This window comes from Erythrolamprus reginae, chromosome 5, assembly GCF_031021105.1.
Source record: "Erythrolamprus reginae isolate rEryReg1 chromosome 5, rEryReg1.hap1, whole genome shotgun sequence".
In the NCBI taxonomy this organism is placed as follows: Eukaryota; Metazoa; Chordata; class Lepidosauria; order Squamata; family Dipsadidae; genus Erythrolamprus; species Erythrolamprus reginae.
Genome location: NC_091954.1, coordinates 11,503,858 through 11,516,409, shown reverse-complemented (window position 1 = coordinate 11,516,409; position 12,552 = coordinate 11,503,858). Strand labels below are relative to the sequence as shown.

Sequence of the window (12,552 nt, the reverse complement as noted above, 5' to 3'; positions counted from 1 at the left end):
AACAATAATAAAAAACAGTACATAATAACAAATCCAATACCCACCAATCCAATTACAATTTTAAGCTAAAAAAACAACCCCAGAATATTAAAAAACAAGCACACAATCAATCTAACACCAAAACAACATGGGCAAGGGGGAGATGTTTCAGTTCCCCCATGCCTGATGGCAGAGGTGGGTTTTAAGGAGTTTGCGAAAGGCAAGGAGGGTGGAGGCAATCCTAATCTCAGGGGGGAGCTGGTTCCTGAGGGTTGGAGCCGCCACAGAGAAGGCTCTTCCCCTGGGTCCCGCCAGACGACATTGTTTAGTCGACGGGACCCAGAGAAGGCCAACTCTGTGGGTTTATATCAGTGGTAAAATTCAGCAGGTTCTGGAGAACTGTAGCGGACATTTTGAGTAGTTCGGACAACCGGCAAATACCACCTCTGGCTGGCCCCAGAGTGGGGAAGGAATGGGGATGTTGCAGTATCCTTCCCCTGGAGTGGGGTGGGAATGGAAATTTTGCAGTATCCTTCCCCTGCCACACCGATCAAGCCACACCCACAGAACCAGTAGGGACAAATTTTTGAATTTGACCCTCTGATTTATATTAAGAGGACTTGTCCTGCCTCCTTTACTCTACTTTGGGTCCCTTATCAGAAATGAGGGATGACCAGGATGGGTCCATTCTTAGTCCTGGGTCCTTGCTGATAGAACTTTTATCTGCGAAAATTATTTGTTTGGGTTTTCCAGATTTCTGAAACTTATAAAGTTTGCTTGGATACATTGTTTTTATCTTGTATATTAAATGATTTACTGAAATATTTCACATACAGTAGTACCTCTAGATACGAGCTGCTCCACATGCGAGTATTGCAAGTTACGAGCCGAGACGCGAGCAAAATTTCTGTTCGACACCCGAGCTCAAATTCGAGATACGAGCCGAGCTTCCACTAGGTGGCGCAAGAATTCCTTGCTTCAAGTTATCTCTGCGCGAAAAACAAAGTCTAAAGGCATTCGTTCGAGATGCGAGTTGATCAACATACGAGCTCAGGTCTGGAACGAATTAGACTCGTATGTCGAGGTACCACTGTACTTTTCCTTGGGATCTTTCTAGTGGGTGAACCATTTATTCCTCCATGTAATTATTAGTTTTGTTCAAAATAACTAAAATCTCTGCAATTCCTTGCCCATTTTTTAAAAAAAATAATCCCTATTTTTAGTGTCTGCATTGAGCTAACAATTTTTGGAAATAATTTGAAAAAAAAGTCCTAGAAATTTTTAACAAGTTGGTTGTGTGACATATTAAAATACAAAGGTTAATCCCTGACTTACAGCCATTGTTAGTGACTTATTTGAAGTTGCAGTAAAAAGTAACTTGCAACTGGCCGTTACACAGACCTTGGCAGAATCCTCACAGTCACACAATTGTGGTTTGGGTCCTTAGCAACCCTCATTCATTTTTTTGACACTCACAGTGCCTCGTGGCCACCAGTCACTATTTGCAACCTTCCCAACATAGCTTTCAACAAGCCATGATCAGGTAAAGTTCTGTTTAACGACCCAGCAAAAGCGGTTGGGAAACATTTAAATATGTTAAAGGGTTCAATAAGGTTCAGGAGGGAAGTGTTTTTAATAGGAAAGTGAACCCAAGAACAAGGGGGCACAATCTGAAGTTAGTTGGGGGAAAGATCAAAAGCAACGTGAGAAAATATTATTTTACTGAAAGAGTAGTAGATGCTTGGGACAAACTTCCACGCAGACGTGGTTGGTAAATCCACAGTAACTGAATTTAAACATGCCTGGGATAAACATATATCCATTGTAAGATAAAATACAGGAAATAGTATAAGGGCAGACTAGATGGACCATGAGGTCTTTTTCTGCCGTCAGTCTTCTATGTTTCTATGTTTCTATCCCTGTGCCCTGAATAGTTTAATTTGCATTTCAACTTGGAAAAGTTTTGAACATCCCTCCCTTCTAATAGTTGTAGTAATAGTAAATATTTACATTCCTGCAAGGTGGAGGGTTGAAAAAAAGGTCATCATGTCTGAGGAATGTCTTATCCCAAATGCTGGGAATTGATGGATGTTGCAGTGGATGGGGGTTTGGCAACCAGAGCATCACTTCGAATAACAAGCATTTTTAATTTATTAACATTAAAAAAAATATTAATTCTGTTCTGCTCGAGATTCAGCTGGCTGGGGAATTTGGGAAGTTAAGCGGCCGATAAGGTCCCACAGAGTTGGCCTTCTCCGGGTCCTGTTGACCAAACAATGTCGTTTGGCAGGCTCCAGGGGAAGAGCCTTCTCTGTGGCGGCCCCGGCCCTTTGGAATCAGCTCCCCCCGGAGATTAGAACGGCCCCCACCCTCCTTGTGGTTGGTAAATCCACAGCAACTGAATTTAAACATGCCTGGGATAAACATAGATCCATCCTGAGATAAAATCCGGGAAATAGTATAAAGGCAGACTAGATGGACCATGAGGTCTTTTTCTGCCGTCAGTCTTCTAGGTTTCTATGGAAATCAGGTCCGAATCCCGTGATGCCCCATTTAACAACTACGCCTCTTAAAGGACAAATTTTCCAGTCTCTGCGGGTCCTAACCTGAGCGCCACTTGTTACCGTTGAATGTCTTTGCTGATAAAATATACGCAGCCGGACCCAAATTTTAATTCCATTGCTTCCCTTTCAACTTTTAATGCATTCGTAGGACCCTCGCGAGGCTCTCGATAACGTTCAGAAGCAAATAAATAAAGCAGAAATTGAAATCTGGAAGGCAGTGAATACTTTTATTTCCCCCACCACCACCGCAGAACTCTCCTTATCGTGCGCTAATAGAACCGGGTCTCTGTCTGGAATTCAGAGAGCAGTCGAAGGACGCTTGGCAAAGCCGACGACTCATTTGCGATGGTTAGAATTGCAGCTATTTCTCGAGAAAAGAAGAGGAACAATGTAGCTTTTGGTACTGTTTTCTTCCCCCCTCTGGTTCTCTTGTTTTATTTATTTATTTTATTCCCCCCCCCCTCCGTCTTTCTCCGCACAGAGTGGGTTTTCTGCTCCTACCTTCTCTCCCTGGCAGAGCTCATTCCAGGGCATCCCTCGGATTCTTCCACCGCAGCGCAGACAGAGTGAGTCTGTACTCCTCACTCACCCCCTCCCCATCCTCCCCCCCCCTTGCCCCAGTAGCAGTTTCCCCCTTGCACGCTCCCCGTCGCTCAGCTCTGTCTTTCTCTGTCTCTCTGCTCTCCCTTGAAAGAACAACCGGACAATCCCTTCTGCCTCCATCACTTGCTATAAAACCACCTTCGATGACCGGATGGAAAACGTTTTTTTGTAACGGGCCTTGAATCGGTCTGGAAGTTTTCTTTCTTTCTCCTGCAAACTCTAATTTGCTTGCCCTCCTGCCCTTCCCCGTGGCTTTTTGAAATGTGTGGCTGTGTTTGTCCACGTTCTTGGCATGCGTAACACCCCTCCCACCGACCCACCCCGATTTCCTTGCAAAATATTTCTGTAGATGCATTCATGGCAAGCCGTATTTTAATAATACGTGACGCGTTGCTTTCTTTGGAGAATTCAACTTTGCTTCTAGCTACGTGTGTATGTTTCTCCATGGGGGTCTTTCTTCAAAAAATGAGCACGTAACAAGCTAAGAAGAAGCTTTTTCAATTCTGCATGTTGTATTAATATTACTTATTAACTTGTAACTGCTTGAACTAAAATGGGATATATATATATGTGTGTGTGTGTGTGTGTGTGTGTATGTATGTATGTCACATGGTTTTTTTTGCTGAATTTGAAAATTAATGGAGACTAGGATAGATCTATTTCAGCCTTATTTTGGCCTCATCAGCTAGCCATACCCACTGGGACTTGAACCTGCAACCTTTGCCTTGTAAGGCAGAGAATTATCCTCTAGGCTACAGTATCCAATCCCTTCAGCTCTGCACCAGGGAAGGGTTACATATTTTTGTGTCGAATCACCCTGGTGTATTGAAGGAACATCACAGCTCCTTATTTGCCCCCCCCCCCCCCGGCCCAACCCAGGGCCATTTCCAAGGCAGTTAATTTTATTGATAGCCGACAATTCTATCTGTATGTGTCACATGTTTTTTTTGCTGAATTTGAAAATTAAGGGAGACTAGGATAGATCTATTTCGGCCTTATTTTGGCCTCTTCAGCTAGCCATACCCTCACTGGGACTTGAACCTGCAACCTTTGCCTTGTAAGGCAGAGAATTAACCTCTAGGCTACAGTATCCAATCCTTTCAGCTCTGTACCAGGGAAGGGTTACATTTTTTTGTGTCAAATCACCCTGGTATATATACATATACATACACATACACATATACATACATACACACACATACATACACACAGTATATACAGTACAGTGATACCTCATCTTACGAACTTAATTGGTTCCGGGACGAGGTTTGTAAGGTGAAAAGTTTGTAAGATGAAACAATGTTTCCCATAGGAATCAATGGAAAAGCGATTAATGCCTGCAAGCCCAAAACTCACTCATTTTGCCAGCCGAAGTGCCCATTTTTGAGCTGCTGGGATTCCCCTGCTGGGATTTCCCTGCAGCATCGCAAAAACACGGAAGTCCGGAGGTGGTATTTCCCATGGAGGGGAGCCTCAGGGGAATCCCAGCAGCGCAAAAACGGGCGCTTCACTGGCAATAGGAGTCCGGAGGCGCATCGGCTTGGGTTTGTAAGGTGAAAATAGTTTGGAAGAAGAGAGGCAAAAAAATCTTAAACCCCGGGTTTGTATCTCGAAAAGTTTGTATGACGAGGGGTTTGTAAGAAGAGGTATCACTGTATATATATTGAATTCTTGCTCTTAATGCACAATAGAAGCAACATTTTTGCTGATTTGTAGTGTTCTGATATAGAGAATATAATTTTTTGTGGATTGTTAGAATTATTACAAGGGGAGATTTAAAAGCAACACAGCAGATGGGCAAAACCTGAAAACCAAAACTTTATGACAGACTTATGACAAAGTCAGAAGGCTTAAAATGTGAAAACCAAGAAAAATTGTCCTTTTGTAGTTTAACAACTTCCTATTCCTCGAGTCACCCCTTCATTATTTCAGGGTTTTATATTGGACCATGTTAACTCATTGCGGGGCACCCATGGTATTGTGGGGCACCCATGACAACTGTCAGCAATATTGTGTGCAATGTTGGGGAACTTGTTTGTCATAATTAAATACAGTGGTACCTCTAGATACGAACTGCTCCACATGCGAGTATTCCAAGTTACAAGCTGCGACGCGAGCGAAAGTTCTGTTCGACACCCGAGCTCAAATTCGGGATACGAGCCGAGCTTCCGCTAGGTGGCGCAAGAATCTCCTTGCTTCCGGTTATCTCGGCGCGAAAAACAAAGTCTAAAGGCATTCGTTCGAGATGCGAGTTGATCGACTTACGAGCTCGGGTCTGGAACGAATTAAACTCGTATGTCAAGGTACCACTGTACAGAAAATGGGGAGAAATTAGTTAATATGTCATGCTTAAGCTAATGTTTATTTTAACCACAATTTGTTGAACAAAGTGGAGTTTTGCACACACACACAGAGAGAGGTTGAAATTGAGATTTCCAGCGGGATGTGTTTTGTTTCTGGATTAATGTTTTGCTTTTGCCTAAGTTTTATGTGTTTGCCCTTTTGGAAAGCAGGATTGAGAGAGTATAGATTTGGATTGGATCTGGGAGGTTAATTTCCCCACCTAGTTTAGGGAGCAGAAGATCAACATGAAGAATGTGGAATCAACAAAGTCTGTAAAGGCTTTTAAAATGCATTTTTGGCTTCCCTTGGCCTTCATTTCTATCAATTGGCAAGATTCTGTTTGTTCTCTAATTAAAAGCAAGCCAAAGCCTTACAGATCAGCCTTACCATGGTTTCAAATGGAGAGTCATCCATTTCCTGATCTGCTATTATTATTATTATTACTATTACTATTATTAATTAGATTTGTATGCCGCCCCTCTCCGTAGACTCGGGGCGGCTTACAGCAATGATAAAAACAATATATAATAACAAATCTAATAGTTAGAATCTAAAATAACAATAATACATTTAAAAAGTCTAAAAGAACAAGAAACCCCAATATATAAAAACATACATACAGTCATCATACACAAAAAACTACATAGGCAGGGGGAGATAATAATAATAATTAATAATAATTTATTGGATTTGTATGCCGCCCCTCTCCGCAGACTCGGGGCGGCTAAGAACAATAATAAACACAACATGTACAATCCAATAATAAAAAACAACTAAATGTTTCAGTTCCCCCACGCTTGACGGCAGAGGTGGGTTTTAAGGAGTTTACGAAAGGCAAGGAGGGTGGGGGCAGTTCTAATCTCTGGAGGGAGTTGATTCCAGAGGATCGGAGCCGCCACAGAGAAGGCTCTTCCCCTGGGTCCCGCCCAACGACATTGTTTTAGTTGACGGGACCCGGAGGAGACCAACTCTTTGGGACCTAACCGGTCACTGGGATTCGTGCGGCAGAAGGCGGTCTCGTAGATACCCTACAGATGGATTTAGACCAGGGGTGTCAAACTCAATTTCATTGACGGACTCATCAGTGCTTTGTCTGATCTTGGGAAACCGAGGTGGGCATGCCTAGGGTGGACATGGTCAACTCAACATCACTGGTGTTGGGCGCGCCTGAGGTTGGCCAACTGCTGAACCAATGAAAACAGGCTCCTGAGCTCTATTTTTGGCTGCAATGGCCTCCTGCAGATCTCTGCCAGCAAAAACGGAGTTGCAGTGGCAATGCCGGCAGTTCCTTTCCTATTTCCAGGACAGCCCGTGGTCCAGATCTACGCACCCCGCAGTCCGAATCCAGCCTCGGGTCTTGAATTTGACACCCCTGATTTAGTCTAACTAGAAACAGCTATGCATTACAAATCCTGATGGTTGGGTTTTCAGATCTAGCTGATAGAATTTGGTTAAGATATTTCCAAGAAAGCATTAACTAATAAGAACCGGGGTGGCGCAGCAGGTAGAGTGCTGTACTGCAGGCCACTGAAGCTGACTGTAGATCTGTAGGTCAGCGGTTCAAATCTCATCACCGGCTCAAGATTGACTCAGCCTTCCATCCTTCCGAGGTGGGTCAAATGAGGACCCGGATTGTGGGGGCAACATGCGGGCTCTGTTAGAAAGTGCTATTGCTAACATGTTGTAAGCCACCCTGAGTCTTAAGGAGAAGGACGGCATAAAAATCGAATGAATGAATGAATGAATGAATGAATGAACTAAGTAGCTAGCCTGGCTTAACGATTAAAAATCTGGGAATTGGCAAAAACTGCCCGAAGTACAAATCTTTGAAGTTCTACAGAGGGGTGATAATTGTAGTGGTGACCCTTTCACAGTTCGTTCCTGAGCTTTGATGCCTTGCGGTAAAAGCCAAACCTGGGAACAAAACTGACAAGGTGGCCATTAGATTATATTTGGATCTGACCATATGAAGGATTAAATAGCTATATGAGAGTCTCCAAAGGGTTCCGGTTAGCTGAAGCCATATCCTGATTCTAATTAGGTTTTATTGGACTAAAAGCAACAGTTTGAAATCTTTTGTATCAGCAATTAGCCTGATAATCGTTCTTTATTTTACTGTCAGTGCTTCTGCACTGGAACAAATGAACAAAAAAATACATACAGCAAAAGAAACATGATACAGTGATACCTTGTCTTACAAACTTAATTGGTTCTGGGATGAGGTTCTTAAGGTGAAAAGTTTGTAAGACGAAACAGTATTTTCCATATGAATCAATGGAAAAGCGATTAATGCGTGCAATTCACCCCTTTTGCCAGCCGAAGCGCCTGTTTTTGCGCTGCTGGGATTCCCCTGAGGCTCCCCTCCATAGGAAACCCCACCTCTGGACATCTGTGTTTTTGCGATGCTGCAGGGGAATCCCAGCAGGAGAATCCCAGCAGGAGAATCCCAGCATCGCAAAAACGAGTGCTTTGCTGGCAACGGAAGTCCGGGGGTGGGGTTTCCCAGCGAAGGGAGCATCAGTGAAATCACAGCATCGCAAAACATCGAAGTCCTCGAAACCCCATCTCCGGACCTCTTTGTTTTTGCGATGCTGCAATTTCACTGAGGCTCCCCTCGCTGGGAAACCCCACCTCCAGGCTTCCATTGCCAGCGAAGCGCCCGTTTTTGCACTGCTGCGATTCTCCTGCAGCATCACAAAAACACAGGAGTCCAGAGGTGGTGTTTCCCATGGAGGGGAGCCTCAGGGGAATCCCAGCAGCGGAAAAACGGGTGCTTCGCTGGCAACGGAAGTCCGGAGGCGGGGCATCCCAGTGGCAGCGGTGGGTTTGTAAGGTGAAAATAGTTTGTAAAAAGAGGCAAAAAAATCTTAAACCCCGGGTTTGTATCTCGAAAAGTTTGTATGACGAGGCGTTTGTAAGATGAGGTATCACTGTATATGATATCGACTTACAAAGACATCTGCAAAAACAAACAGAAAGACTGCTATTAATGTCGCTAGAATGATACTCCTTCCACAATAAAGTAATATAAAGCTGTTCTTTTTTAAAAAATATATCTACAATTTGTTGGCAACAGAGATTTCTCATTGCCTGACTCTGCTGTTCTCATATGTTTTTCCAACATCCCAAACTCATGTGCAGCTCTTGAGATTTTCTGGTAGACCTTCATCAAATGCCCAGCCGGGTCTGATCCTGTTTAAATTTGAGGGAAACAGACAAGGTTGGCTGGGATTTGCCACCTAACCGTACACTTAATATTTAGCCCACTCAATTTTCATTTCAGGCGACACAGTAATATTCTTGACGTTTACTCAATTAGAAACATATCCAGTGACAAGATAGTGACAGAGAGAAAAGGAAGGCAGGAAAATTCCAGATCGCTGTCTCCTTGTTTGAAGGAGCTGCCCACTATTTTAATTTTATTTCTTAAAAACGGTAAGCTAAAATTTCCAATATTTTCATTAAAAAGGGAATCTTTAAAAACATTTTTCAAAAGTTAGAAAAGAGGACCTCTGTGGATCTATTGGAGGACAGAAGGAAAAGGGGGGACATGATCGAAACATTTAAATATGTTAAAGGGTTAAATAAGGTCCAGGAGGGAAGTGTTTTTAATAGGAAAGTGAACACAAGAACAAGGGGACACAATCTGAAGTTAGTTGGGGGAAAGATCAAAAGCAACATGAGAAAATATTATTTTACTGAAAGTAGTAGATCCTTGGAACAAACTTCCAGCAGACGTGGTTGGTAAATCCACAGTAACTGAATTTAAACATGCCTGGGATAAATATAATCCATTGTAAGATAAAATACAGGAAATAGTATAAGGGCAGACTAGATGGACCATGAGGTCTTTTTCTGCCGTCAGTCTTCTATGTTTCTATGTTTCTATTGGTGCTTTGATGCCCTTATCTCCTAATTTTATTCGCTGTAATTTATTGTGAATATTATTAAAATTTACCAGGGAGAGCAACGCTTCCATGCAAAATTGATTCCAATAAAATAGAACATCAGGAGAACTTACAGCTTTTAATTAGAGATTCTTAGCTCTTTTAATTAGAGATTCTTAGCTCTTTTATGTAACAGTTGCAGAGAGAGCTTATCCATTTAAGCTGCTTTTCAACTTGCATAACTTTAAAGGCAGAGTGTAACTCCGTGAGAATTACAAAAACCAACCCCCCATTTTGACTTTATCTGAGGTTGTAGTTCAAGAATATTTCCAGCATAGCAGATGTTGAGCTCAAAAAATGAGGAAGTTATCCCAAGTCAATTTTGAGACCAAGTGATATGCTTACAGTTTAGAAAATTACAAAAACACAGAAATAAGTCTGTCTTCGGTGGGAAAAGCCAATTTTTTTTGGGGGGGGGGGATATGGATTTGTAGGATAACACATTGATCTTTTGTGACCTGGTGGACATAATAAAATTATGTGATGGCCCCTGAGAGCAAGGTGTGATAACCAGATATAGTTGCATTGTGAGACCTGGATAAAGGTGAGTGGGTATGGTTGCATTGAAAAGATGCCCTCCGTTTGTCTTATTTTGACATTGGGGAGAAATCTTCGTTATGCCTATCGTAATGTGTAAAAAGGATGTTCTTAATCACCGCTGTGGCTCATTAATTTGTCTTGGCCCTCTGATATCATTGTCCTTGTCTTTTTTGTGTTTTTTTTGTCTCTGCTTCCTATTGTGCTATTGACAAGGAGTTGAGGAGTTAGTCCATTACTTCTGTGATACAGCGTGGTACAGTACAACTTTAGATTTTTTCCCCCGACCTCTCCTTTTGTGTCTTCACCGTTGTGCTTGCTTTTTTGCATGGTGCATGCAGACCATAATTGTGCATGCTCTTGTCTTGTTTTTCACACAAACACACACACACAAACATTTTAGGTCGAGAGCTGTTAGTATTTTACCATGCACATATTGCCAGACTCAAAACGAATTCTAATGGCATGTTATACAGCTCACCAATTTCACTCAAAAGTCTTTGAATAATTGTTTATTAACCAGAAACAGTGCCACCAGATTCCTGGTGAGTTTATCCTTGACAAGCTTATATGTTGTGCACATTTTAAGCTCGTGTGTTTTGAATATATTACAGTAGTACCTCTAGATATGAGTTTAATTCGTTCCAGAACGGAGCTTGTATGTGGAACTACTCGTATCTGGAACAAATGGCTTTAGACTTTGTTTTTCCCCTCCGAGATAACCAGAAGCAAGGATTCTTGCGCCACCTAGTGGAAGCTCGGCTCGTGTCCTGAATTTGAGCTCGGGTGTCGAAAAGAAATTTCGCTCCCGTCGTGGCTCGTAACTTGGAATACTCGCATGTGGAGCAGCTCGTATCTAGAGGTACTACTGTATATACAAACATACACTCCACTTTATGTGAACCTACACAAGTTTTGAAGTAGTTCCCAGGTTAAGGTGTTCAACTGGTGAATCTGTTCATAAATGTTTAGTTACGGAGCATCTTAATGTGGAACCAGTCATCACAGGATACGACCATGTTTCTTTGTGTATGTTTTTTTTTTAAAATAGTAGTTCATCTCGAGAGAAATGGGTATGATGCTTTCTGAGAAAACCTCCTGTTTTTCCCCTAGTGTCAGTAACAAATGTTCCCAAAGATGCTATCACTGTACTGTTTATTTTTCAAATGATGTATGACTTCTTTGGCTGCACCTAAGTTGAATTTTAATCTGCAGTAACTCCACGGGAATATTCCAGTGCTTCAAATAGGCCGCTTGTGTTTTCTTTCATTGTGTTTTCTTACGTTAAAGGAAGCCTGGGATTGTCTCCCTGCTATGGAAGCAGAAAACCTAGACTTACTTGTTTAATTCCGGCAAATACAATTTTGGTGGGAAAGAGACTCATTTTTAAATTATTTATTTATTTGATTTCTATGCCGCCCTTCTCCTTAGACTCAGGGTGGCTTACAACATGTTAGCAATAGCACTTTTTAACAGAACCAGCATATCTCCGGGACCGCCTTCTGCTGCACAAATCCCAGCGACTGGTTAGGTCCCTGGGAGTTGGCCTTCTCCGGGTCCCGTCGACTAAACAATGTCGTTTGGCGGGACCCAGGAGAAGAGCCTTCTCTGTGGCGGCCCCGGCCCTCTGGAACCAGCTCCCCCCAGATATCAGAGTTGCCCCCACCCTCCTTGCCTTTCGCAAGCTCCTTAAAACCCACCTCTGTTGTCAGGCATGGGGGAATTGAAATTTTCCCTTCCCCCTAGGCTTATAGAATTTATACATGGTATGCTTGTATGTATGATTGGTTCTTTAAATTGGGGTTTTTTTAGATTATTTTTAAAATTAGATTTGTTTACATTGTCTTTTTTATTGTTGTTAGCCGCCCCGAGTCTTCGGAGAGGGGCGGCATACAAATCTAATAAATACAAATACAAATATTGCCCCCCACAATCCGGGTCCTCATTTTACCCACTTTGGAAGGATGGATGGCTGAGTCAACCTTGAGCCGGTGATGAGATTTGAACCGCTGACCTGCAGATCTACAGTCAGCTTCAGTGGCCTGCAGTACAGCGCTCTACCTGCTGCGCCACCCTGGCTCTTTCTCATTCTCTTAACTAATCAGTTCTTGCATCTCCTGAATTCAAATGAAGAGGCAACAGCCATCACGATCTCCGGAACGTTTAAAAATTTATTTAAAACTACTAAAATTACTTAGTTTTTGTTAGTCCTCTACTAACTTTGTCAGAGTATTAATGTTGAAGACATAGTTTGACATCGTCACAATCAATACAGCAGATCTGGCAACTCCAGTGATAATGATTAAGCAGGGACCACACTTCTGACTTCTTGCAGCCTCTCCGTCGATTTGGACTGTGGAAAGCTGGCAGGGAATATCAGAAACCGTGGTCACGTGACCGGAGACATGCTGCAATGGGCAGAACTCCAAGGACCAGTCCTAAGTAGAGCCGGGGTGGCGCAGCAGGTAGAGTGCAGTACTGCAGGTCACTGAAGCTGACTGTAGATCTGTAGGTCAGCGGTTCAGATCTTACCACCGGCTCAAGGTTGACTATCCTTCCATCCTTCCGAGGTGGGTAAA

The 12,552-nt window shown here is 42.7% G+C and overlaps 1 protein-coding gene across 3 annotated transcripts in view; it reads left to right on the top strand.

Moving 5' to 3' along the window:
* CCSER2 (coiled-coil serine rich protein 2) overlaps positions 1–12,552 on the top strand; it is a 91,142-nt gene that overhangs the window by 67,611 nt on the left and 10,979 nt on the right. Inside the window, exon 10 of one of the 3 annotated variants that reach the window (XM_070752059.1) lies at positions 3,025–3,109. The exons of the other annotated variants lie outside the window; for them this stretch is intronic. Within the exon in view, the coding sequence (XP_070608160.1) occupies positions 3,025–3,109 (85 nt within the window). The remainder of the gene's footprint in view (positions 1–3,024; positions 3,110–12,552) is intronic. 3 annotated transcript variants of the gene reach the window in all.